The sequence below is a fragment of the Colletotrichum siamense genome (assembly GCF_013390195.1).
Source record: "Colletotrichum siamense strain Cg363 chromosome Unknown KSG_Cg363_contig07, whole genome shotgun sequence".
Classification (NCBI taxonomy): domain Eukaryota; kingdom Fungi; phylum Ascomycota; class Sordariomycetes; order Glomerellales; family Glomerellaceae; genus Colletotrichum; species Colletotrichum siamense.
Window position 1 is genome coordinate 2,815,915 of NW_023501020.1, and position 26,507 is coordinate 2,842,421.

A 26,507-nucleotide genomic window follows, 5' to 3' on the forward strand; every position below is an offset into this window, starting at 1 on the left:
GAACTGACTTTGAAGTTGGCTTCGAAATCTCTGCTTTCGACCATACATGCGTACATGTAACCGACACCAAACACCCCCTGTCTTTGATCTCCATACGAACGAGCTTTTCAGGAGAATCCTCTTGAATGAGAGGATTCAAGCGTCCGAAATGTGGTAGCGAACGCCATTTTCTGTACTCGTCCTCCTCCTCCCTGAAGCTTACAAGCGGGAAGAAGAACCCCCCGTGGAGGTCGTAGGGCCACCAGGCCGTGAAATCAGGATGCCAACTCCTCAACTCCTCCATCATCAAGGTGTTCATCCTCAGAAATATCTTGCCATGTCCAGTAAAACCCCTAGTGTTTGGTATATCTTTTTTGCAACAGGCGCATTTGCAGATGAACACGTCAATGTATGCATGTAGCAGCTCATGCAACAGGTTTCTGATTGCGAGCTGTAGCGATGCATAATATATTGGTCCCGAGTGATCGCGAAGGGCTTCAAATACAGCAACTTCAGAGTAGGGATGCCCAAACTCGGAGCTACCTTTGCATATGCCACCACAATAAATGCGATCGGGTGAGATATGTGTTTTTAGAAGATCATTCCCGGCATCGAGACGGACCAAGGGGCGTAAGTAGCGGGGGCAATGTCGAGTCAATGTGCCGAAAAAGAAATAGTCGTCGAACATCCTGATAATTTCGCGTAAACTGTCTCTGAAAAATATTTTTCTCTGCGCAGATGGCGGTGATGTTGTCAAGTGGATATCTATGTGCGGTGGACCATCAAAGGCCCTTGGCGCAAACTGTTTAGAGTACCACTTCAGAAATGCAGATTTGGCCATCAACTGATGTGAATAGCGCTCGCCGGATAGAAATCCCGCGCATGTGGCATCCTGGAGGTCGGTAGCGTCGTATCCCCCTGGTGTCAAGTCCAGGAAAGGAGGGTGATCGGCCAAAGATCCCAATGAACTTGCGTAACTCTCGGCCAAGCTCTCCTCACAGAGCTTCGGAAAACAAGGGTGTTCGAAAGTCTCGCAGGCCTTGACTGGAAGCAATTTGACTGCGGAATCTTGCGGCTCGTGTGGTAAGCCTTGAGCGGCCATGATTCTTTCGTTTACTTGTGTTGGCCAAGTGTGAAATGTATGGAAGTCGGAGTCAAGTCGACTGAAACGTCACTCCCGAAAAGTCAGATGTTGAGTATCGAAGCAAGAAAAGTTCTGGTGGTAAAGAATTCATTGATGTCCGTACTATTTATGTCTCTCCATGGGGGGCTTCCCAGAAAGGTGATCGCAACTTTACAAGCACCGGCCTCATGCATTTTTCTTACACCTTAACGGCCAAGTCGTTGCTATCCAGTCCTTAGTATATCAAAACTTGACCAGCGCCTTGGGGCTCATTGGTTAAGTCATCGTACCAAGTTTGAAGAGAAGCGGTGCCTATTTGACTTGAGCAGTCTATCAACACTTGCATTTGTATTTTTACAGAAAGGAGCGATTATTGCGCGCTCCCCGTTCTATTTGATGGCGAGTGCTGTGGCACAACAACTGCATTCAAATATTGGAACAATCTAACGCGCTCTGAGCCTTCGGTTTCTGCAAAGTCCTCCGCGTTTCCCCAGTCCGCGGATTCTGTCATGTATTCTTTTCCCTCGTTTGCACTTCCGATTGATGGTATCGTACAGCAAGGTACTACCTGCGGCTACACCCTTTCGCCTCCCATACGGCTGCACGTGATGGAGACATATATGTTGGAGAGTCCTGTCATCCATTCCCCGAATGCCTAGTTAAATTCGCGTAAATGCCCTGTCATAGAATATTGCTGTTCTTGTTGTTGTCCACCCGACAACTCCGTGACTCGAGTCGGGAAGCGGGCTGAACATCCAATTTCATTTGCGGGTAAACCGAAATTATCTCAGCTTGTTGGTCATGATTTGTTCTAGAGGCTTGCGGTTCAGAGTCACCTCGAAGCTGTAACAAAATGAACACTTGAGTGACTATAACCGTTTGACTTTGCTCGGCTTTACAGCACAGCTAAGATTTACCGGCAAGCGACGTCATAAATCGGAAAAAGGAGGCCGATGACATCCCAGCACACAACCCACCAGGCTTTGACAAGAACGTCAAATTCTATTACTTCCATCTTGTTCTACGTATCATATCTAAAGCCCGAGCGTTGGCTACGTTACGCTATTCTCTCTCAGATACCTAACACATGTAACATTACTTAGTGTTGGCTTGCAAGTTTTGGCCCCCACACGCCGCTCGCTCTTTTCCAAGAAAGAGGAGTGCAACGGCCCAACCCGAAATTTCGCATAGGGTAGGGTAGACTCATCCCGAACCCTGTGAACTTGTTGGAGCATGGTGCAAGAAGCAGGTGGACAAGGTGTCAAGGTAGGTTGGCACGTAGAAAACGCCTTGACATATTCCTGCCTGACTAACTTATTATTAGTCTCAAGTGCAGTCGCCGGAGCATATTCTCAAGACGTCCAAGTGGTCGCAAGCTTATGATTTCCAAATTGCAGTCAGCCTGAAGGAGTTGAGCTGCCGGAACACACTCGGGTCGTATATCTAGCGTCACTGATAAGGCCACTAGTACCCAACAACTAAGACTGCACCGGACATGTACAGTGGGGGGTTCAGGGAGCAAAGCTGCCGATCAAAGTGATCTCACACAACTTTCAGGAAACAAATTCTTCCAAGGATGTTGGCGGACAAATACTAGAAAGACCATGCGCTGTTGACATTGTTATAGTGTTACTGCAATGGCAAGCCTAGTCATTGGTTGTTGGCGAAGATCTATATAAGAATCCAAAGTTACAAATTGTTCTGTTCCCAGTCACTAGTTCAGACCGACGAAGAGAGAAATAAAAAGCCTAAACCCCAAACATCCTACTGTGGTATCTTGTCCTGTCTCATTCGAATTCATGGCAACTTCATCGTATCTCCGTCTTCATACGATCAAACAGCTCACCGATCCTGTGCTCAAAGGGGGCGAGGGGGTGCTCCTCCCCGAGACCCATTTCGGCAAACCTGTAACGTGCGTTTGTTGTGTGCATGGCTATGTAGCCCGCGACGCACTCGTTCCAGGATGCTTCATACGTGCCCCTTCCTTTGAGAATGGTCGCGACCCGCCTGGCACAACTCATTGTCTCCTCCTTGGTCTCCTCAACGATTTGAAGAAGTGGCCTTCCCGTGGTCAGAGCCCGATTGTGAATATAGTTTCGGGTGTCGCCGCTGAGCTCTTCTTTGTAGAAACTGCAGAGAGCCTGTGTTAGCCAATGATTACTGTAAATGACATGCTCGAGTAAGACCCACGAAAAGACGTCGTTTGCGATATCGATGATCCTGGCCATGTCTGGAATGGCCTCGATCCATTGTGAAACGTCAGGATACATCGCTTTAGGGTAGCAGAAGACGGCGTATGCAACGTTGATTCCCGACATGTCTCTGAGGAAATCAGGGAACTTCTCGCCTGCTCTGGTGACTTCAAAGCTTAAGAAGCCTTCGTGTCGCTCCAACAGGTTGCAGGTCAAAAACTTCAAGGCGGATAGTTGAAGCATGTTGGCCAACACGGGGTCCCAGTGGTCGTAGGCCTCCCGTAGAAGAGTTGCAAGGCCTTCTAGCAGGTTGTGCTTCTGGCGCTGGCCGCTGAAGAAACGCTTGTGGAAGGCCATGGCCTCCTCAACCATAGCCCCCTCTGCCTGTCCAACGAGGTCATCGTATTGCACGACGAGCCATGTGAAGAGACCAACAAATCCCTGGACCACCGTGGGGTGGCGGGGATGGGCAAGCTGTGTGACGAGTCAACAATCACATCATTCGCCACTGAAGAGCGATCTGAAGTCGGGGGCGAGCTTACCAGTCCTAGGGAGTATCCCAAGCGGAATCCTTTGGAGGAGATGGGCGTGTCCAGAGGAACACCAAACTCAACTGATCTCCTGTACATGTACTCTAGCAGAGACTCGACAGCCTCTGCCTTGAGCACCGGCGCCCCAGAATAGTTCATCTCCTTGATCATTCTGGCGTTGATAGGCCCGCATATGGAGGCCAGTCTCTTGGGGTCCTTTGCAAGGTCCTCATCGCGCGGCCAGCCGTGGGAGCCGCCAGAACTCCACAACGTGTTGAAGATATTTCCCCAAGAGGAAAATGCACTTGCAGCAGCATCGTGAGCCCCAAGGCCGGCGAAGTCAGGTGTAACAGACATCGATGCAACGTTCGAGCCCTGCCCGCAGGAAGGAAACAGTACAAATGCAAGAAAGCGTGACGGAGAAGTCGGTGAAACTGGATTCAAGGCAGGGCAAACACTGTCTGTCTTCTATTGTCAAAGATTCACCAACTCGACAAATGGGCAGACCTGCGTTTTATCCATGGCCGTCACGCGCGCCCAAATTCGTTATCGTGGCAGAATCGGCGGTTGAATGTCTGTTTGCCCATCTCATCTCAACCATCGTCATCCATGATCAGAGCCTTGGCCGTGTTCGAGACTGACCGATGCACCGTGAAAACTCGCACTGTTGATGCCATTGATCCAAGTCAGTGGGCTTACAGCGAGCTCGAAGCTCCCTGTCTCATCAAGTTTGTCGACTACTGAAGTTTGTTGCCTGCTCATTGGAGGACGACCTGAGTACGGCCAGGGATCTGTTGACCAATGCAGCAACCAGGACCCATGGACTGAATCTCTGGATTTGAATACCATACAGAGTTGTACCATGGGGGTGTGAACGAAAAAGGGTCCGAACCGAGTGCATGGCAAGCAGGCATCTTGCTTCTGTCGACTCAGCAAGCAAAATACTGACTGGGTAATGAACCCCTGAAGCTGCGACAACCAAGATCGCAGCCCTCAGTGCTCACCATCGGTTATCCAGGATTGATTCTGAATCAGGGATGCATTGCAATGAAGACTGAACCAAATTATCTGTTCTTCACTTTAAGTTTTCTCAAACGTGTTCTCTCCCTCGGGCCTCATCGATCTAGATGACGGAGCTTGATTGCCGGTTCAGGGGTCTGTTGGGACTGCACAATCAATAGGGAGAATTATTAAGAGAAGCAACGTGGTCGTTGGGCCATACTGTTCCATGTACGAGGGAAGTGGGGATCATCCGGGGTTGCACGACACTAATTCCGAAATCATTACATGATCTCCTCTCAATAAGAAGTCGTTCAAAAATTTCATAGCCTGAGGTCATGAATGCGGTGTACAAGTACAAGCAGCCATGATCCATCCGTCACTAACCACTTCCAGCTTGCATGCGCGCGCGAGCCAAATCGTCTCGAAGCCCATGTTCATGGCTGATGGTCGATCTGTCAGCTGAAAGCAAACACGCATGTGGAGGTAGCAACGAATACCTGAAGTAAACAGGCCATACAAATACACGCTGTAGTAATCTACGGGGATTCCTAGTTGAAGATGTCATCGATCGTCTACGATATCTATGAGGGTCACATTTTGCTTTTCTGTCTTTGATGGCACACATCCCAATACCAGGGTAAAAGATCTGGATCAGCCCAAAATCTCGACTCACGATGAATCCATAGCAACAATTGAAAGGGGGGAGGAGGGGGAACCAGCAGGGCCAACCATCGCCAAGCACAAACTAGAACCAACACGCTTTCATGATCCCTGCCGTCTGAAAGGCCCAACCGAGGGGTGGCAGCAGCCAACAACGTGGTGGCTCCAGACTCCCTGTTGGAATCGTCAGGATCCGCTTTCGCGCGTTCTTGGTATAAACGCCGATATCCCGTTCAGCTTTCTGGAAGTTTGCTACATCCCCCCTTTTCTTGTTGGTGCGACATATGCAAGCCGTTCAGAAGTCCCCCGGTCCAGCCTGTCTGCGTCTCCCGCCCTACCGCTCTCGGACTTTTCCAAAATACGGTAACACGAAGCACAAGTCTTGTCGGAGAGATAGCTGAAGGGAAAAAGGGCTCCCAGAAAGGAACTTCCCTCCTGTTTGCTTACTTCTTTCGTCCCGAATCTGGAACGTCACTTTTGCGGACCGGTTTGAAGGCAGTTCTTCTCTCAACATGAGTACAGGTATCCATTACAAACGCCTGGACTCGTCAAGGCGTGAGATCCGCCTGATTGAGATACAGTCAGCGCGCGATATCAGTGCCCCTATCGAGTGCCGCTTGGTCAATGTCCGCTTGAACGACGATTTGGATTTTATTGCCCTCTCTTCACTCTTTGGAGACTCTTCCGAAACCGACAAGATTCTCGTCAATGGCCAGACCATCACAATTACCGCCCATCTGTCCCTAGCCTTGAAGAACATCCGCGCGGTATTCTTCCCAACCATCTCCCAGCGTTTCCAGCGAACGCCCATTCGGAGACCCCACACTGGCCCGCGCTGGCTGAGGCAGCTTCTCGGACTGCCCACATCTCGTCCTGTGAACGAGACCAACGTCTTGCGGGTCTGGTGTGATTTCCTCTGCATCAATCCATGCGACGAGTGGGAGAAGCAGAGGCAGACTACCGACATGAGGAACGTCTTCAGGTCAGCCGAACTTGTTGTCGGCTGGCTAGGCGACAAGATGGAGCACACAGACGAAGGCATGAACATCTTGGCCGAGATCGAGGATACCATGCCGCCTCATTGGGGAGACCCGGGTGATCGGGAGAAAAACCCTCAACACTACTCACCGACACACGAATGGGCGACAAAGATCGAGTACCTCTGGAAAGAAGGCCCAAACGGAGAAATCCCATTCATGGCGCCACGCTGGATAGGTGCCACAGACTTCATGATGCGGCCCTATTTCCAGCGTCGCTGGATTGTTGAGGAGCTTGCCTTGGCCCGATTTCCGACCTTCTTGATCGGTGACATCATCGTGCCATGGAAGCAGGTACTTCGCCTGAACCGGATGTTGGAAGAGTTCAAGTATAAAGAATCTGACACATTCCCTGCGGTATGTTTGTCCCCTACCCGCCAGCCAAACCCCTGTCTGCATAATCTCTTTCTCGTTAATCAGCCCATCTGTCTGCGCATAAAGTACTGACAAGCAACTCAGCATCTCCGCCCACTCGTTGCCGACCTTCCCCTGGAGTCCGCAGCCAAATTACTCGACGAGTTTGCTAGGAGAGAGGCATTGGAAGAGGCTAAGATCCTCCAGGAACACGCCACCAGCAGCAGAGCGACGTCTTCGAGCAGATCAACTCACTAATCACTACTATGGCAACATCTCGCCAGCGATGGATGATGGGGGGTTGGGGAGTCGGAGGGAGGCTCCAAATCAGACAACTTAGAGATAGGGGAACAGCACGTTTGCCTTCGACATCCTACGAGATTTTCGGCGGGTTTTAGTGTTGTGATGAATGGGATACCCTGAAAAGATCATTCTCGTGATCTTATTCTTCCTTGCTTCTCTGCTTTGTGGGCACTTATCAACCAAAAGGGATGTGTTTGGACTCTCGGACTTTGCCTCAGCTTGAGATACCCTGCAATTGGATGTCGCAATGGCCTCACTGCTGAGTGAAACCGGAATGGCGAGGCTCACACGCGGGATCGACGAATTGCAAATTTGGACATGGGGAAATTCAATTTTCTGTCAGATATTGTGGCTCTCCAGTCACGATCCATCCTACTCCCACTTTACGAACATACCAGACCAATGGACGCAGGCCAAAAGGGGGCTCGTGACAAGTCTATCATGTACGGGTCTTCCGGAAGGATGAGATTTGACACCAAGGTTGTGGGCGCAGGGCGCGCCAGCTTCGGCTTTCGATTGTTCTCTTCATATTGTTCTCTCGTAACTATCCAAGGGGCAATTCCTAGACTGCCATATTGGGATGGTTGCATCATGCAGGTTTGCTGCGTTGATGCCCCTATTGTCCTATCCTGGGTGAAGAGACGGGGTCCCCTGTCCTCGTTGCCCCATTCTTGCAGGGGCTTAAGTGCCGTTTACCAACTGCTCACATCTTTTTTGACGTGACCAACATTGAGAACCAATAGAACTTCACTCAGGAGCCCGAAAGTCTGGATCCCTGACCGCACTGTGTCAAGGTTGTCGAAGAAGCAAACACCAACAAGCAGATCGTCTGTTGGAACCTATCCCCCAAAGCTGCCGGAACCGACCAGTAACGATTGGCTTTTTCCCGTGACCTCGCACTATCGGTAACGCCTTTTGTTGCCCACTTGTTTCTGTGGACTCGTGAAAAAGTGATGGATTAGACGTCTCTCCTGGTGACGCCCCAATCACTCACCGCTTTTGACATGCCAACAGTGTTTTGTGGACAATCATTACTTCATGAGTCGCAATGATCAAAATTAAATGCTCGATGCGGACACTCTCAAGTCCACTCACCCCAATGGCAACACTCGAGTCACTGGGTCTGGAGCAGGCGGCGGAAATAAATCACCGTATCCGTTGGTGCCGGGTACACGAACCCGATGCTATGGGATCAACCCTGGCGTCCGCGAAGCTCGACCCACTGTTGGTTGTGTCCAGCAAGCAAAGAAGACTCTTGGATACGAATACGAACGACGTAGCTTTGAAAAAGAGATGTAAGGCGGCTGAACAGTTTGGAAAAGAGATCTTGCAACATTGCTGTAATCTCATGGTGACATTTGGATTCTTCAACAAACAAGATCGAGTGTTCCATCGACCCGGACTGAAGCAGACCGGTCCCTCCCTCTTCCCGGAGTCCGGCGGTGAAGAGACTTGGAGTACTATTTAACAACTTACCAGCACATCTTACCGGAAGCAAATGTTTGCTCGACTGCAAAGAAAGTCCGAGCAATCGGTGAGACGATTAAATTGTGGGGGCGGTTTCCGTTTGAGATATCCTGCATGTCTTGGCTGTCAGACGCACTTCCAACATAGAGCACGTGAATACCACTTCCAATCGGTGGTGGAGCCGTGCAGAAACCCTGCAGGAGACACAAGGAGGCTCAACATGCACCAACCCGACTACATCGTCGGAGCCGATACCAGATGAAGCCGAGATGAGCATCACTCACACGGAGCTTCGGAGGCAGCATGAGGGCATCACGACCATTGACAGTCCATACGCAAGATGAACTTGACGTTATATCTGAGACATCACCCTTCATCACACCTACCAGGCATGCCAACGTCGTCACCTCGCTGGCCTCGGCGAAGCTAGAGAACGCTAGAGGGGCGTCTCGGCATTCCCCAGACCGTGAACCAAGTTAGTCATCACACAGAACCATACACGCTCTCAGCTGTCAACCCAGTCAGCTCGGAGTCGTCGAAGAACCGGTGGTAACCCGATGCGGCGAAATCAGGGCGAAGCCACGTGCAGCTGTCGGTTCTTCAGCGCACCGTCTCTCAAGATCTGCGCCATACAAAGGCTCAGCTTCTTGCCTCTTGAGGAAATACACACGAGAAAACCCAGGGTCCTGCTGTGACCCTGTAGCTGGCTTACGGCCATGCACAGCTTCGAAGAACGGCGCTTCATGTTAGTGCGCGAGTCCTTACCACATTGAACAACGACTAAGCGCCCCCATCGAAATTTTGCTGGAAATGCTCTGTTCTCGTCTTTTGTCCGATGAGCTGATCTGTGAAAACGGTAACCCGTGTCCCGCGAGCTAGAACGCCGCCACCAAAAGCTTCCTCGCCAACCACACGTCCGGAATGACACGATCTAGTCACGGTCGGCTAAGGAGAACTAGACCACCGGGGAAGTCCACTAGCCCGTCCCGATGCGGCGAAATAGCATCCTCGATTTCCCATTTTTGTCACATTCCTGATCGCCCACGGATCGACAGCTGCTTTCTTTGCTGCTGGACGCCTTGCGCTGCATTCGTCCAAAGTTACGCAGCCCTGCTGACAATCAGCGAATCAGTCCGGGCAAGCCAAAGAATGTGGTCGTCTTTCTTCTCTCGCTTTCGCCAAGAATAACTAATCATGTAAATTTTTCGTCTTTTGAACCGATGGGTTTATAAAACTGTCGCTTACCCCACCGATTTCCCCCTGCCCCCGGAAGCCCCCGAGTGAGGTTTCAATTTTCGCAACATCAACCCAGGAGACAGATACATCGCGAGATTTTGTGTCGCCTCCTTATCGACATGGATTTGCCGAAGCTTACGCCCGAGGAGATGGCGGAGGATAGGTCGGCTACCGTTATTGGAGTGGTGACGATGTGTTTCGTCCTCTCAACCTTCTTCCTGGTCCTTCGGTTATGGACCCGAATACATGTCGTCAAGTCAACTGGGCCGGATGACTGGGCCGCAGCATTTTCTCTGATACCAGTTCTAGGCTGCGGAATCGCCATCGCAACAAGTTCGTCTTGTCCACATCCTTGTTCCTGAACAAACAACTGACTAGTAACAGTGACGCGATACGGCCTTGGAAAGCACATTCAGACGGTCTCTGTGCCCGAGTATGTCGAGTTTACCAAGGTGAGCAAGCCCTTACCTTTACCTTTCGAACTTTTCTGACCGGTATTCCAACAGTGCTTTTGGGTCTCTGTCGTTTTCTATGGCCTGGGACATCTATCTTTCAAGATGGCATTCCTCCTCCAGTACTATCGCGTCCTAGCTTCGGGCCACATGCGGAAATTCTATATTGCTGCTATGGTCCTCGTGACAGCTTGGGGAGTCTCTGTTGTCATCATGTCGCTGGCATTTTGCACACCCATCGCTGGGTTCTGGGACCACAGCATTCCTGCGAAGTGCCTGTCTCAGCAGGTTCTCTATTACGTCTTCGGAGCCTGCAGCATCATCACCGACGTCATCATCTTCTTGCTTCCATTGCCAGCCCTGATGAAGCTTCAGCTCCCTCGTTCTCAAAAATGGTACCTGCTGGGGATCTTTAGTCTCGGATTCTTGTAAGCTCACCCGCTCCCCTTCGAAAATCTAAGCCGATGAGAATCTGACAATTCCTTGTAGCATCGTCGCCATCTCTGTCTTCCGTCTGCAATTCCTCAATATCCAGGCAGACTTTACGTACTGGAACGTAAAACCCGCGCTATGGTCGATGGGCGAATTGTCGGCAGCCATGGTGTGCCTCTGCCTCCCTCCCCTCAAGGCCCTTCTCGCCAGAATGGGTCTGGTCGTCGCCACCAGACAGGCTGTGTCCTCGAACAACCGGAACAGCCGCAACTTCGGACCGGCGCCATCGAGCGTGGCGCAGTCTGCCTCTGGCAAGACATTGGAGATCACTCAGACCAACTCCCCTGGGGAGAAGCCGTCGGCTTTTGGAAACTTTGTCGTGGAGACTGAGAGGGATCGCAGCGAGCAGAGTACATCATCTTCATTGCCTCCTGTATGAGGTTTGTGACGGTCTCATGAGTAATGATGTCATGCGGTTTGGTTGGCGCAATAGGGATATGGTGATCTGGTTCTTTGTCCCATTAGCTGGGGATTAATTATTGCGATGGCGGCGTTCATCAGGATATTGGACTGATACCACACCTCTTATTTGCATGTCAAGAAAAAAATACAATAATAGCATAATAACGAGTTATTTTATCTCTGCCTTATTATAGTTCGGGGTAGGGCACTGATTCCCTCCCAAGCATGATCAATGCCTATGGCTAACGACATAATTAAAACGTGTTTCAATTTACTCGAGCGCCAAGTCCATTCGAGCATTTCGCACTACCAAAAGTGACCACGAACTGCGCTCAATATGCCAGCTAGGATCACCACTTGTAGCCTCGACCATGATCTTCAGGGAAATTTTGCTGATTGGCCGAGGCACAACTTCTCATCGGCCGCCTCTATCTAATAAAAGCGAAGCTAAAGATGTGATGAGATCACACAACAATTTGAAGGACTCATCTCAAACACAGATATGGGAATCACTGCCATGGAAGTGTCTATCAGGACTCTATGCATATGCATGCATTCAAGAGCATTGAGTACCACCCAAGGACGCCACCTTGCCACGGCCGAGACAGCAGCTGCGGTAGCTTGTGTATGCAGACTGAGGAATACAACACTTTGAGGCAAAAGAATCAGCTCGGGTTGATAGAGAAGTCGAGATAGCATTAGTGACTTACTTCCCAGTTTTGAGCATACTGTGAGACCTTGCCTGGGCAACAGGCTCTTTGATCTGCTTCCGAGCTCCAAGATGCAGTGTCGACAGCACAGTTTCCAACATATGTCTGAGCCATGGAGGAACCAATCATGGCAGCTAGTCTTTCGTCAGAACTCGAGTACAAACGCGTCTTCTGGATTCGTACGCACCAAATAGAACGGACGCGGAGAGACGCATGTTGAACGATCGTAAATGCGGGTGCTTAGGCTGAGTGTAGCGATGGTGATGATTTCAGTGAACCGGTAGCAACTCCAGAGATGATCGTCATATTTATAATCTACTCCCTCTCTCAGGGTTCGGGCTCATCGGGGAAATCAATCACACTAAGTGGATAATTCATTTATATCCCATCGGCAAGCCGATGTTGCTTGTGAAGTTTACAGAGCTTGCGAGTTACGCAGATCAGCAATTACCAAGTGAAGAATTGACATAGCAAGTAGATCTGCAGCGCGGGATCCGCGAAAGTTCGAAGCTATGTTTACTGACGGGCCAATGAAGGCTGAGCACGCATAAATCCTGGATCTTGGTCAACTCAACTCCCCGCCGATCCCTACTCGGTACGAAAGCGATACCGATACGAACGCGAAAGTTTCTTAGGAACTCCACAGCTCAATACACCTTACCTGCGCATATGCAAGGCGATTTAAATAGTGCAGGAAGTTAGTTCGCAGCATTCATCAATACGCCTGGCGGAAATCATTGCGAGTAATTTGTGATTTCGCGTACAAATCAGATAATCCCAGATCAATAAGTCACCAATTAGCTCGACAAAGAGCACTCAGCAGTGAAAGTATTGCACAGGACCGAAATAGGTGTTGAGTACACGATGTTCGCTGTTTCCTATAGATAATCCCGCTTCTCAGACACAAAGGTCAACCGCGACTGAAATCAAATGCCCCCCTTCTCTTCTATCTCTGTTCCTCTGTTTCTCTGAGTTTTCTATGCTTTGAGAACATTCTCCTGATCCATGTGCGGAATACGCGTGGAATTCTTTCCGGGTGACTGCACTCGCCCGCGTCCGACTTTGCAAATTCGGACGTCTTGGGATGGGCTGGCACCCATGAAGCAATCGCCCTCCTGATAGAGTCCAACAAGTCAAACAAATGCAGGCCATGCCTTCCCTGTGTGTAATGACTACGAATGCAACTGCAAGCTCCGCCTTCACACGAGAACAAGTCGATGAAGCAATGTGCCATCTCATGAATCACAAAGCAGATGATGTCGGCGACACTGTAGTAATCGCCATAAGTGTTAATGTCAATGCGTGCACGAGTTGGCGGGGAATCGAGGTAATTCGTGATAATCGATGACATGCTCCAAGTGGCCATCTCGGGATCGAAAAGTCGAATGTCGATTTCGAGACAGTAACGGTCTTTCTGCGACCGATACCTGTCGGTCTGTGTAAGTTGACCGGCGAAGAACAGTTGATCGATCAACTCAGCGCATCTGCGTATGTGCTTGTGGTGACTGGGACGGTCGCTTTTGAACTTTTCGGCGTAGCCTTTGACTATGGCGTGGCAGAGCTCGTCTCGGGCGCGGGTCAAATCTTGGGACGTCGGTATTTTTTCAATCTCATCTATGACCCCATTGATCAAGTCATGGGGAAAGTAGCAGCCTCTCTTCAAAGGCAGATGTGCTAGATAGCCTATGTTTTGCGTGTGAAATTGGCACGGTTTGATTTTGTCCATGGGCTTTTGGCGAGTGCTGTCGATCAATCTGCTCTGTGTTGTTGACTGATTACTTGCACGCTGCGTAGACATCCTCCTAAGTGTGATCGGCGGGGAATAGCCACCTGATATAGAACTGACTATGCACCTATGTGGGAAACAAAGCTTGAATGCGATTTTCGGCAGAATTCTATGAAGATTGACCAAGAACAATTGAACTGACTTCAACCCAAGTGTGGAGGTTCACGGCAATCTCACTTCGTCGCATTCATCACGGAGGATGGAAACCCTCAAGATCTACATAAAACCCCATCATTCCAGACTTTGTTTGTTTGCTGTACTTCCTTTACTGAAACTGTGACAAACAGTTTCAGAGAATCGGATTCCTCTACAACACGCACCAAGCTCCAGCAACACATCAGCTTCGTACATTATTGTACGCCAGATACCTGCAGATTCTGTATGTCACCTCAATTCTCAACCGACCTGTCTCCTCGGCAGAACTTTAACGAGCAGTGGGTCTGTAGGCACAGCAGCTACCCATTCCCTTCTCTTTGGCAGCTCTACCGGTATCCAGCCGTGGCCGTATGAGTGACTTGAAGACTCGTCAGGGGCAACCAACTCAGAACTCTGGATGATTTTCGCCAAGCTGAGGTAAAGTTCGTAGTAGGAAAAGCTATTCAGGTTAAACGTCAGACAGGTTCTCGATCATGCGGAGAATTGATGACTTACTGGAGGCCAATGCAAATGTTTGGCCCTTTCGAGAATGGAACATAGAATTTGTCTCGAAGGGCGTCTTCTTTGATTCTCGTTCCGCTCTCATTGACCCAACGGTATGGATCAAACAAGTCGGGGTTTGGGAATGCAGACTTGTCCCGCAAATACCAAATTGGCGATGAAGTCAACACGGTCTTTGTTGGTCAGTTAGATCTTTTTGGACAAATCGAACAGTACTGAAAGAAGATGCAAACCAAACGTTTCGTTCATAAACGGCAAGAAGTGCCACAAAAAGCACGGGGGAGATAACACGAAACATATAAACGATGACAGCAGAAATAGAACAATAGTGAATCGCACCTACCCCTTCTGGGACGAATTTACCAACCAGCTCCACGCCGCCTTTTGGAACAACCCGGGGCAACATCGCAGCAGCAGCACCGGCCCAACGAACGCCTTCCTTCACGCAGGCCTTCAGTCGAGGAATGTTTTCCAAAGCAGTCAAGTCGGTTGGGAATCTCATGCGAGCAAGATCTTCATAGAGCGCTTGTTGGAACACTTGGTTTTTGGACAGTGCGTACAGGGTGTGTGCCAATGAAGCTGAAGTTGTGTCTGTTCCTGGTCCCAAGTTCTCTTTGGCTTCGGACAGTGCGGTTTGGGATGGAACTCCCGCTGCAACCATGACTCTGATCAAGTTGGGAAATTCAGAGGATGTCGGTTTCTCGGCGAGCTTGTTGCGAGTCCAGGCATCGTGTGTCCACTAAAACATCATAAGTCGTGGATAGAGCGGTGTCGACACGTTACAAACCTGGTCGTATTGCGCAAGGCCTTGTTTGTACGATACTCGTGACCCAGTAGCTCGGCAGACGATGTCCTCAATTGAAATCCAAAGCTCATACAGCGTCGGAAAGTTCATAAGCTAATTAAATCAGTCTGTTGCCTCTTCATTCCTGTTGATGATAAACCTACCAAAGGCATCAACGTCGCTTTATGGTCGTTCTTAGATACTATCGCGAGATCTTCTTCTTTAGACCAAGCAGCAATGGCATGGAGTGCCTCACCGAAAGAGAATTCCGCTACAGCTAGTCAGTCTTGGTACAGCTCTGGGATGCTTCATGCCAAGGTACAAATGATGTCTGCTTCAAGCGCTCTACATGCCGGTCCAATGTCAAATGCACCAAACTTTTGGCGGATCATTTCAACAAAATGGTCCACATGCTTGAGCATTAGGTCTTCCAAATGCCCAATTTTGCTGCGACTGTATAACTGGCCAAGTATCCTTCGACGCTTCGCATGTTCTTCTGGATGACTTATTGTTCTCAGTTGTGGATTATTTAGGTTCAGCAAGTCAGCTTACGTGATTGAGAAAAGGGCTGGATGGCCGTCTTGAACGAATTCGCCATAGTTGCGCGGGTCTTTTACGAAACCACTGTTGAGCTTATGCACTGCGTCGTAAATTTCCATGGAGTAGAATGAGACCTCGTTAGCACCTATCTGGACAAGGGGACCTATCGCCACATAAATCAGTCTCGTTGTACCAGCAGCGACCCTCTGAGTGGCGATAAGCACCTAGCCGTTCGTGAAGCTCGGGAAGCTTCAGGGTAAGGTTGCCTCTGTACTCTTGCCAGAAGACCCATAACAGACGTGAGTAATTAGCTCCCCAGCCGGCGTTTGGTAAGTGAGATAGAGACGACGTGCGAAGCTTAGTGAAAGTCTGCGAGCTGTAAGTAAGCGGTCAACCGATGAACGTGTTTGTCATTGATCGTTGTCACCTTTACTATCGCCAATGCCACCAACACCAAGAGGCCCAAAAGTGTTACGGCAAGCAGAGCCATGGCTGAGTATTATTCTTCAAACCGAGGCCGTAAAGTTTAACTGCTTCTCAGATAATAGGAATATGCAGGTGCGGTTGCGTCCAAGTTGTCCACGAAGAGGTTCAGAGCATGAGCCGAGGCAACTTCGAAATTGCATCAATAGCTCCGACGACTTATTTCCAATTCAGATCGTCCACTGCGACTTTTATCTGACAATTGTCTGACCGCTATCATTTCACCTTGCTAGAACCGATTGCGTGATTGCCTTTTCCTTCAAACCCATGCAGAATTTCCATAATTGGAAGTCCAACCCGGATAATAGCCCTTCAGCGGGTTTGATGAAACTTGACACCGGGTCACATGAGCTGACATGTCGTTCGCTGTTTGACTTCAATTTGCGGTGCTGCATCCAGCCATCTATGAGAAGTATTAATTACAAAAATAGGGTGCCGTGTTACCGGAGGCGGAGCTAGCTCCGTTGTACATTCGCAACAATTGGGGTCAATTTGAGCGCAGAAAAATGCATGCGCCAACCGGAAAGATACAAAGAAAAAAGCGCGTGAAAATAGATAAATCTCTGAGAATTCTTCTCAATCCAAACCATCTCCATATAATCTGAGCTCACCTCGCTAACAACAGAGGGCTGTTGCTTGCGCGTGTTGCTAAAGCCGTTTAGTGCCTACATGCCGATGCCGTCATCCAGTCCCACATCACGCGAGTCAAAATTACCGCCATTGGAAGGGTTTCGCTCTTCACTAAAAACAAAAGCCGAGTATTTCCGTCCCACCTGACGAGTTTTCGGGTCATTTGACGGACCTACCATAAGATGCGCGCATTCTCCATTTTGCGTGTTTTTCTCTTTCTGAACATCCCGCAATTCGCCCGATTTGGACAGACACCCAAGACTGCTTGAGTGCAACGCCAAGATGACTGCGCAGCGGGAATATGGCACCGTCAACAAGGACGTGGGTGTCACGAACAGCGACACCGAGGGAGAGTCCAGCAAGGACACACGGATCTTGGTGCGTGACCTGACACATACAGACTGGGTGCCGGGGGTATGGGCTGACTGAAGAATTCTTTTTAGGAAAACCTAGGTTACAAACCTGTAAGTTGCAAACGTCCTCATTGGACTTTCCGATAGCTGACTTGATTTCTAGGTGTTGCACAGAACGTTTAATGTTTTCCACAATTTTGCGACAACTTTTGGTGAGTTCCGCATCGGAAGCTCTCAACAGAACGCGCGCGCTAAGTTGACCTAGCTGCTCTTTATTTCATTGGCGGTGTCCGCGTGACATTCTCGACTGGAATTGCAGCTGGCGGAAACTTGGCTTACTGGTAAGATCAAATCCACACTGCGCTAAGTCAAGCATACTCAACAACAAGTAGGACGAGTTTTATCGTTACATGCGTCTTCACATTCATTACCGCCGCTGTCATCGCAGAGATTTGCTCGTCACTTCCTCTCGCTGGTTCTATCTACCTGTGGGCTGCTGAAGCTGGAGGGCCCAAGTATGGAAGACTGCTCGGTTTCATCGTTGCGTGGTGGAGTACCACCGCGTGGACAACGTTCTGTGCCAGTGAGTTTTGAGTTCTAACTTCACAACTGCTTGTCCTCTATGACGCATAGACTTACAAAGCTTCAGGCAACACTCAAGGAGCTGTCAACTATATGCTTTCGGTCAGTTACCGCTTAACTCCGAATATGGCTGGAAGTATTCTTGCTAATGAGTTGACAGGAAATCGTCGTCTTCAACTTGGACTTTCCGTCTGACAGCTCAAGTATCAAGTTCAGGGCGGTCCAGTGGGCTGCGACTGAAGTAATGCTTGCCGCTGCCGCAATTTGGAACTTGCTGCCGCGTAGGTTGTCCATGTCAGTGTCACTGCAACTCTGCTAACAGTAGCCCAGCTCGCTATTTCAAATGGATTTTCTACCTGTCCACTGGCTTTGTCCTGTTGGACTTTGTGCTGAACATGATCTGGTTGCCCATTGCCACGAAGAACACCATCGGCTTCCGCTCAGCTCATGACGCCTTCTTGACGACCTACAACGGCACCGGCGCCCCTGACGGATGGAACTGGTGTCTCTCGTATCTTGCCACTGCGGGTATTCTCATTGGCTTCGACGCCTCTGGGCATGTTGCGGAAGAAACCAAGAACGCTAGTATCGCGGCTGCACAAGGCATCTTCTGGAGCACTGTGACCAGCGGCATTGGGGGTTTCATTGTCGTTATTCTGTTCCTGTTTTGTGTTGTAAGTCTACATGATGCAGACCAGGATATATGTGCTGACTTGATACAGCCCGACGCAGATACCCTCTTCTCGTACGGTGGTGCTCAGCCGTTCGTGCCCTTGTACGCTGCCATTCTTGGCCAGAGGGCACACATCTTCATGAACATCATCTGCATCATTGCTTTGTGGTTTGTAAGTCACATTCAGACCCCTGGAACGCAGAAGAAAGGCTGACACTTTTCAGAACACTGCTATCGCCGTCCTTGCCGCCTCTCGCCTGGTCTTCGCCGTCGCTCGCGATGGTGTCCTGCCGTACTCCTCCTGGGTTTCCAAGGTTGTCGACGGCCAACCCAGGAACGCGATTCTCGTCGTGTGGGGAGTGGCTTCCGTCATCACTTGCACGATCCTCCCATCTTCCGTGGCCTTCACCTCGCTGGTCTCCGCGGCAGGTGTCCCGTCAGCGGCCGCCTACGGTCTCATCTGTCTGGGCAGACTTTTCCTGACTCCCAAGACATTCCCCAAGCCCGCGTGGAGTCTTGGAAAATGGAGTCGCCCCTTTCAGGCGATCGCCGTCTTGTGGAATGGCTGGGTTGTGGCGGTGCTGTTCTCCCCGTATGCATTTCCCGTAGAGGCGTCAACACTCAACTACGCCCCGGTCATCATGGGCATTGTCACCATTTTCGCGGTGTTCTCATGGTGGTTTATCCCTGCTGAGAAGTGGCTGCCCTCTCAGCGTATCCAGGAGACGTTGGATGCCGGAGAGAGACCGTTGGTCGAGCACTAGGCCATCCTTCCTGTTGAGCAACATGAGATTCGAAGCTTTGTGAGGATGCCAAGCATTAAATCTCAACTACATTTTTGGTTTATCAAATTTCTAATTCCCTGGAAAGACCAAACACAATCCGACATAGACTACATGCATAATATTCTCTGTTAATAAAACCACGAGTTGAAAGAGGTCTAAGCACCCTTGAACTAATTCGTAGCAGCCTTTCTAAATTAAGGAAGTTTAGATACCATGATACAGGACTAGGTTTGTCCAGGAAAACAGATAACTCCGCTTGTAAATCGTTCAAAAAGATCACCTTGATGGACGTGTACGCCTGTTACCACCTCTATCTGGCCAAGTAGCAAAAGGTATCCGTCCGGACCTCAAGGTACTTCACTTTCTGTTTTTCAAAAACAAGGTCGCGGTCGCACCCTAAACCAACCAAACGCCAGCGAGCACTTACTTTCACAAAACTTTAGAAGCTCCTCAGTCTCAAAATCTCCAACCTAGTGGGCATCTACAATCTACTTCACTTTGCCCAACTGCAATATCAACATTTCATGAGCGACAAACAGCGACATCGAGAACATTCTACAACGCCAAGTACCGAAATGGCCACCCAGACATTCCACCAGTTTCCCATGCTGCCGGGGGAGTTACGAGACCAAATCTGGGATCTCGCAGTTCGCCCGCCCGGCTACCGAGGCGTCCACATCTTCACCTACATCGATGAAAACGTCTATCGCGACCATCGGCCTACTTCTGACACGTTTCCTCGGCACCTAGCAAAGAAGATGTGCGATCCTCGCCGATTCGTTGGCGCACCGACTCCCGCCAACGACATATCCCCGCACTCCTGGACCGCGGGTAATCCGTCAACGTACGCCGTCGACGGAGGCCTCCTCACCGCCTGCAAAGAGTCTTATATGGCAATGTGCCGTCGCTATAACGCCGGAAAGTGGTCCAAGTATGTCGACGCTTGTTCAAAAGTAACGAACCCGATACAACACTCGCACCTACCGGAATTCACTGTAAAAATAGATGAATTCCCGGCAATGTTCAGCGTCGACAGTCGTGGAAGCCCCCAGTGCTTCATGGTTCTTCCCTGCCAGGACCTAGTACTTCTGCAGGTGTGGGACGTCATCATAGACACTGAATGGGTGATAACCAAGCTCCTGCCATTTGCACCCCGGCTAGTCGGGAGCAGCATGGTCAAACACATAGCCCTCGAATTCGACAGTTCATTGACCATCGATGGCCTCCGAGAATATCAGTATTTTTGGAGACGCGATTTTAACAACGGACTTAAAGGAATTTACCGCAATTATCCCGATAACATGGATAAAACGACTTGGCTGAAATATCACGGGCTGGTTTCGGCCATGAAGAGTTGGACGTCATCCCCGGATACGAGGCTCTGGCTCGTCGATCGTCGACTGCGCCAAAAGCAAACCGTCCTCGACGCGCAGGCATCGTACTATGTATTGGAAAAAATTGATGAAACGAGCCACGAGCGTCTCGTTTTCGAGGCCGAAGACAGCACATACTTCGGTCTTCCGAATCTCTGCGCTTGGGAATTTTGCGAGTACGAAGATAAGACGAACGAAACGACGACAATATGGGAGTTCATATCCGTGTTGGACGATATTGCCGGGTATCAGCTATTGAAAGAGAGAGACCAACATTATCAAATTGGAGCCCATGCTGACTTCCATACTTTCGGGATCTTGATTTGTGAGCCTAAGCAGTAATGTCACAAATAACCTCCAGAATCTGATCAATTTTCGATCTCTCAAGACTCAAAATCGCGAAGGCAGACGAGATCTAGCAACCATTGAGTGGGGGATTTGGGATGGCAGGGGAGTCCAAGGTGCCTTCTTCAGTTTTATATCCGCAATTTGACGTCTCGATGGATAAAGTGCTTCTCATTTAAACTCATAGTTATGATCTCTTGAATGCGTGAATGTCCCGTGAGGGAGTTCAGTCTTGTCCTGTGGCTTTATTACGCGCCACCCTGTACTGTACAAACAACCGTCCGTTCCCCTTTCCATTTCCCGTGCGGTTCCGTGAGTCAAGTCTTTGAGCGAATACCAAAGAAAGCAGCTGTTCCATCCCATATGTTCACTCGGAATGCCGTTGTCCGGAAGACCGAGTCTTAGTCAATACCGCGCGCGTCCTCAACTCACAGCGGTCTTGCTGCAAGCCACCAGACCTTCTGGCCATTGCTCCTTGCCGCGATACCTTCCCCCCTCTTCCACAACTTCACACTGAAATCTTCGTATGGGTCAATCGCCTCGTCCGTCATCCCGAAATCCTTCAATTGCGGTGCCCAACTTTGCACTTGTCCCAGCACTGCCTTCAGTATCGCCACGAAGGCGAGGCCATGCCCGCTCCCATCCAAATCCCGGTGCATCGTCTCAAAGTCTGTTCCGCACTGCTTCTGTCGACAGGAAAGGAGTATCAGGTAGGCGTGGACCATTTCGTGGATCGCGATTTGGATGACTTCTCGGAGCGAAAGCGCCTCCGTCCTGCCGTCCGCATGGTGGCGGACCGTGCTCAAACGGATGGAGATGCTCGGGCTCGGACTGGTGTTGCGTAGTCCAGGCTTAGTCCGGAGAGCCTGAGTCCACCCCACGCGACCCCGCCATTGTCCGATTTCGAGAAGCACCGGATGCGAGGCGTGGTTCAGGTGGGCTGTGGGGAAGAGCAGGCCGGGAAAGCAGAGTTCATCGATCAATTTCATGAGGGTAAAAATCGTGGTGGCTGAAACGACTTTCGGGCTTTTGTCGGATCCTTGTTTTGATAGAATGCGGGCGACGGTATCTCTCAATGGTTTCTCGCGGGCGGTCCATTGCACTTGTCCGGCGATGCTCTCGGCTAACGTTATTGCGACGTCGTTTATGTTGTGTGACTGCGCCTGTACCAGGTGATCGTTCTTTCGGAATATCGAGGAGGAGTGTTGGCAGCGCGGTGGCGAATTTCTCGACCTCTTCTGTGATTCTGCCATCTTAAACTTGCTGCAACGGTCGAAATGATGTTTGGCAATTGTTCGAGTTTGAAGTGATATTGGTGGCAGGTCCGTTTTGTAAGTTTTGTTTCTCACACCTGGACGCGCTTGGGTGCGTCTGGCGCAGCTGCCAGATGTCGCAGCGTTGGGCACGTTCCTTCCTTCCCATAGGGTTGTGTAGGAAGGGTCAAAGAAGGTGCCTGGGCTCATTCCCAGGACTCAAATTCCGACCGCAGTCAGTGCCGCGGGGTGGTCTTGATGGGTCTGGGTAAGTCCTGCGCGTCGCGCGTGGCATGGTAAAGGAACATGGTTAGGTGCTGGGGAGGAGGGACAAGGGAATGCAGTGGTGTGTGCTGCTTTGGTTTAGAATTGATGATATGATATGTAGAAAGCCTGGCCAAGACAGGGCAGAAGAGTCTAAGATGATGGGAAAGGGATTACAAAGTAGTAGTCCGTCCGTATGTTGAGCCGAAAAGATGCACCTGGTAGATTCCGCATGGAGGACCGCCGCCGCCAAAACCATTGATAACACCGTCGCCATGCTAATATGCTTTTCAAACTTGACACGCCATTGTGCCGACCCGCGAAACAAATGAAAGTAAATATACAATGACTGGCGATGCCGCTGATGCATTCCGGCATCCCCTAACGTATGGTGATGATGGAGCTGGGGCTGCTGTCGTAGCTTAAGACCAGCCCTCGTCGGTCATCGTGACGGGCCCATTGCCCGTCGTGTGAGTCATAATGTCGTTCGTGGTGAGCAGATGAGTGTCTGCTGGAGGCGTAATCGTCGGGGAAGTAGAGTCGTCCACGTGTCTCGCGGATCTCGCCTTCCTCCAACGGCTCCACTTCTTCAAATTCCCCCTCAGTCGTGGTCGGGATCGTCGATGTGGGACTACTACCCCGACTGACGGGAAAGTATTCTGGGTGGTCATTGATGCAAAAATCCCAACGATCCTGGTGGTGGGGGCGTGGTCTGTCATGTTCGTAGGATCGGTGCTCGTAGTAAATGTGCTGATGAGGCGAAAGGTACTCCTGAGAGCTGTGGAAGATGGCCCGAGGAGACGCCTCAGTAAATGTCGGCCCGTGACCGCAGGAGTGACCTTCGTCCTCACGGAAGTGCTCTAGGTCAGCTTCCATGTCGCGGAGGTGCAGGTTGTCCGACCCAGCCCAGATATCGATGAGCTCTGCGATTCTCCGAAATCCTGGCGTATGTCCACCGCAGTGACGAGCCTTGATGCCGCACTTGATGAATAGGTAGCTGTGAATGAGTTCGTGTAAAAAGGTTGAGATGAGAAGCCGTCGATTGTACTTCTTATCTTTCAAGATTGGGTTCGAAAGCACAATGAGGGTCTCAAATCCTCCCATCTTGGAACGTCGAAGAGCTGTGGTGCCGATGATGTGGTCCTTGTACTGGGCGCTGGACGCATGAGACCAATCCCAGGTGACTCGCTGAGAAAGACAGTTGTGAAAGAAAATCTCATTTGCCGCAGAGAAGATACTCTCCAACGCGGCGTTGTCGATGGAGAACTCGGCGTGGCGTGACCGTGGTTGAATGAGCGACCTCAAAATCCTCTCCCGCTGCGTGTCTTTCGCTCGGCGCCGGCTGAGGTGCAATCGATCCTCCACCATTCGGGCGGCAGCATCATCGTCCAGAAGTCTCGAGTCCTCATCTTCGGCGAGGTTATAAATGCTGGTGTCGGACGAAATTGATAAACCTGATGCGGTCCTTTCCATGGCTGATGGGCTGACATCGGGTTCCGCACATTCGGGCGTGGGCGGTGTCGGCGATGTTTGCTCTCGGATAACCAGAAAAGACAGGTTTTGCACTGGAACAGAGCCGCGTGGTGGTGGTGGTGTACAGCCGGGGTCCGAGTCGGGAATGAGATGTGATAATCTCGGCCTCTTTGGCTGAGGAAATGCGTCCTGGTGGTCGTAGGTGTCGTAGAAATCGTCTTCATCAAGATGACCAATCCGTCGTTTGCCACCCATAATGTACAGGTCGGGACTCAGGGCATTGTCCTCGCCCTGGGACAGTGGCCTTGCCTCCCCTCCTACCACCCAAAACGCCATTGAACATGTCTGGAGAATTGCAGATGGGTGTGAAAAGGTGAAAATGGATGGGAAAGGGCAAATCTCGGAGGATCGGGGTAGGAGAAGGGTTGGCAAGCCGGGGGGTTGAAAGTGAAATACGGGCGGCTTCGCACCCTGGAGTCATGTGCGCCCGGAAATCGCATTGAGCATGCCGGTGGAGAAGGGTGACGGACGACGGCGTCCGTCCAATGGCTGGGTACGGCAACTAACGAGGAATGGATAAGTCGGGAAGCCCATGCCAGAGAACGAAACAAAGACAACGGTTTCGAGTAGGGTAGTGAGGCGAATGGGGGAGTGATGGGAATTCCTGCCAGAGAGCCAGAGAGCGTCTTCTCTGGGCGAACAACAGATGCATGGAGAGACCCAGCTCAGGGCCGCACAGCGTAGCATGGGCCGTCTAGGCCCCCTTGGCTGGCGCTCCAATGCAGAATCCCAACCAGCGGGACGAGGTTTTGGGGGTCGTTTGCGGTTTCGATAGGTTGGGTGGATGGCAGACGACCGTCGTACGAGCGGTGTGCAGGAGCTAAGGCGGATATGCGTGTGCGGCGTTGCGCATCGCAGATTTAGTGCGAGGTCCATCGCTGCCATCCCCCGACCGGTGCAAGGAACGTGGCGTCGTCAGGGCCGTCTTGGTGTTGGAGCTCGACGAACCTACCCTCCCAGCGCTGCCAACCTTGCAAGCCTCGAAGGCTGCCATTGCACGCCTCAATCTCAATTGCCCTGAGCCGCCCTCCCTGCAAGCAAGACACAGCTAATGCTGCTGATGTTGATGACGCAGGAGACGTGGTGCTCGACGCCGTCTCACATACATGCAGTCCGTCAGCCAGACAGCCCTTCCAGACCTCGTGGCCGCACAGGAATCTCGAGATCACGAGCCCACCCGAAATCGACGGCTCGCCGGATGCAGTGCAGAGCGCGGGCGGAAGAGTCCAGGTCGAGGCAATCGAGCGACCGCGGCGACGGCGACGGCGACGGCAACACAACAGCACCTGCACTGCTGCAGAGCGAGGGATGGCAAGGACGCACACCTGCTGGGGCGGTGGGGGGAACAACACTGGAAACTGGAAACTGGAGGCGTAGTGGTGGGCGGGAGGCGAGGGTCGGCCGTGTCCAACAGATCTGGTTGGGTTCGGCAACGGGGGGGCTGGACTTTTGCCGCCCATCATTGGCTGCGCGACCCCGGACTCGACCTCTCATTGGTTGCCTCACCCGTGCACATCGTCGTCGTCTGTGGTCGCCTCCTTTTTTCGAGGCTTCCAATATTTTGGAGATTGGATTGCCAACAACAGAAGTTGGAAGCCAACACCACTCTCACTCTTTAGCATCCCACCCTGGTCCGCCGTCCGTTCGCTCGCTCGTGCTGCCTATCCGTACGCTTGTCCATGACGACTCGGCCACAAAGACCCACGGAGCATCCTCCGACGCAGAGCCAAACAGACGACGAAGTCGACCAGGAAGCTGACTCCTACACCCCGTCGAGTACAGGGCAGGCGAGACATACGTCCGGTCGTTGTTGCACTGCGCCGCCATGCGATGCGATGCGGTGCGGTGTGCTTGCAATGCATGTGGTATCTCGGAATGTTTGTTGTTAATGCTGTCGATGCACTGGGACTGCGAATATCCACGAACGGGTCCTGTCGATTGACAGCGGCATTTTGATGCTCGCTGCATTGGTGACACTCGCCGACGAAACAATGCTTTTCGCCCTGTCTTCGCCAGCTATGGGTCCCATCCTTCCTAGACACCGCTGATCTTTGCTGTCTCGGCGGGATGCCATTCAGGATCTTGCCTGCTCGCCCCCAGCTGGTGACTGGTGTTTCTGGGTTGAGCCCACGTCGAACCGAAAAAAGTATTCCCAGCTGCCCGGAGAGCTGTCTTTCGAGGCCCGCAACGCATTGAGTGCTTGCGTCTGTCATTCTTCGGTCCCTTAGGCTCGGACGAGACCTATGAGCACGGACTGCGGGCAGGCCGAACTCTATCTGCTTGACTCTTTAATGCGCCTGCTTCTCCGAGTCTTGGGAAGGAAACCATCGATGCCTGTATCCCGACTTCCCCTCTCGGTAGATGAGGGGGAATTGGAGTTCGTCGTGCGATGCTGCCGTGCCGAGATCCATCACGATTGAGAGTAATGTTTCGTGTGTCGTGGATCGGCAACGAGCTAGCAGTGTCGATTGTCTAATTCCTAGGTTTGTACGATGACTTTGCCAAGCTGAATGTGATGGATTACAAG

The 26,507-nt window shown here is 51.1% G+C and overlaps 9 protein-coding genes across 9 annotated transcripts; 4 read left to right on the top strand and 5 right to left on the bottom strand.

Moving 5' to 3' along the window:
* Nucleotides 1-2,910: 2,910 nt before the first annotated feature.
* On the bottom strand, nucleotides 2,911-4,181 carry COP6-0 (Alpha-cuprenene synthase COP6; the record flags this gene model as incomplete). The annotated part of the gene is made up of 3 exons (XM_036642923.1): nucleotides 2,911-3,232; nucleotides 3,293-3,768; nucleotides 3,837-4,181. The coding sequence occupies 3 exons, from the start codon at nucleotides 4,179-4,181 to the stop codon at nucleotides 2,911-2,913; spliced, it is 1,143 nt and encodes a 380-aa protein (XP_036491885.1).
* Nucleotides 4,182-5,998: 1,817 nt separating this feature from the next.
* het-6-3 (Heterokaryon incompatibility protein 6, OR allele) lies at nucleotides 5,999-7,135 on the top strand (the record flags this gene model as incomplete). The annotated part of the gene is made up of 2 exons (XM_036642924.1): nucleotides 5,999-6,880; nucleotides 6,983-7,135. The coding sequence occupies 2 exons, from the start codon at nucleotides 5,999-6,001 to the stop codon at nucleotides 7,133-7,135; spliced, it is 1,035 nt and encodes a 344-aa protein (XP_036491884.1).
* A 2,867-nt stretch (nucleotides 7,136-10,002) lies between these two features.
* SAT4-1 (Satratoxin biosynthesis SC1 cluster protein 4) lies at nucleotides 10,003-11,206 on the top strand (the record flags this gene model as incomplete). Its single annotated transcript, XM_036642925.1, has 4 exons — nucleotides 10,003-10,216; nucleotides 10,268-10,335; nucleotides 10,390-10,763; nucleotides 10,825-11,206. 4 exons carry the CDS (start codon nucleotides 10,003-10,005, stop codon nucleotides 11,204-11,206), a joined length of 1,038 nt encoding a protein of 345 aa, XP_036491887.1.
* A 579-nt stretch (nucleotides 11,207-11,785) lies between these two features.
* On the bottom strand, nucleotides 11,786-12,154 carry CGCS363_v011077 (uncharacterized protein; the record flags this gene model as incomplete). Its single annotated transcript, XM_036642926.1, has 3 exons — nucleotides 11,786-11,878; nucleotides 11,940-12,073; nucleotides 12,127-12,154. 3 exons carry the CDS (start codon nucleotides 12,152-12,154, stop codon nucleotides 11,786-11,788), a joined length of 255 nt encoding a protein of 84 aa, XP_036491886.1.
* Nucleotides 12,155-14,121: 1,967 nt separating this feature from the next.
* yanH-0 (Cytochrome P450 monooxygenase yanH) lies at nucleotides 14,122-15,764 on the bottom strand (the record flags this gene model as incomplete). The annotated part of the gene is made up of 6 exons (XM_036642927.1): nucleotides 14,122-14,320; nucleotides 14,377-14,555; nucleotides 14,726-15,121; nucleotides 15,170-15,280; nucleotides 15,331-15,437; nucleotides 15,719-15,764. The coding sequence occupies 6 exons, from the start codon at nucleotides 15,762-15,764 to the stop codon at nucleotides 14,122-14,124; spliced, it is 1,038 nt and encodes a 345-aa protein (XP_036491883.1).
* Nucleotides 15,765-17,101: 1,337 nt separating this feature from the next.
* thi9 (Thiamine transporter thi9) lies at nucleotides 17,102-19,191 on the top strand (the record flags this gene model as incomplete). The annotated part of the gene is made up of 10 exons (XM_036642928.1): nucleotides 17,102-17,197; nucleotides 17,263-17,283; nucleotides 17,336-17,384; nucleotides 17,438-17,513; nucleotides 17,565-17,755; nucleotides 17,822-17,856; nucleotides 17,915-18,035; nucleotides 18,085-18,428; nucleotides 18,477-18,599; nucleotides 18,652-19,191. The coding sequence occupies 10 exons, from the start codon at nucleotides 17,102-17,104 to the stop codon at nucleotides 19,189-19,191; spliced, it is 1,596 nt and encodes a 531-aa protein (XP_036491882.1).
* Nucleotides 19,192-19,787: 596 nt separating this feature from the next.
* Nucleotides 19,788-20,927, top strand: CGCS363_v011080 (uncharacterized protein; the record flags this gene model as incomplete). Its single annotated transcript, XM_036642929.1, has 1 exon — nucleotides 19,788-20,927. One exon carries the CDS (start codon nucleotides 19,788-19,790, stop codon nucleotides 20,925-20,927), a length of 1,140 nt encoding a protein of 379 aa, XP_036492566.1.
* Nucleotides 20,928-21,358: 431 nt separating this feature from the next.
* Nucleotides 21,359-22,183, bottom strand: CGCS363_v011081 (uncharacterized protein; the record flags this gene model as incomplete). The annotated part of the gene is made up of 1 exon (XM_036642930.1): nucleotides 21,359-22,183. One exon carries the CDS (start codon nucleotides 22,181-22,183, stop codon nucleotides 21,359-21,361), a length of 825 nt encoding a protein of 274 aa, XP_036492389.1.
* Nucleotides 22,184-22,828: 645 nt separating this feature from the next.
* CGCS363_v011082 (uncharacterized protein) lies at nucleotides 22,829-24,175 on the bottom strand (the record flags this gene model as incomplete). The annotated part of the gene is made up of 1 exon (XM_036642931.1): nucleotides 22,829-24,175. One exon carries the CDS (start codon nucleotides 24,173-24,175, stop codon nucleotides 22,829-22,831), a length of 1,347 nt encoding a protein of 448 aa, XP_036492567.1.
* Nucleotides 24,176-26,507: the final 2,332 nt, after the last annotated feature.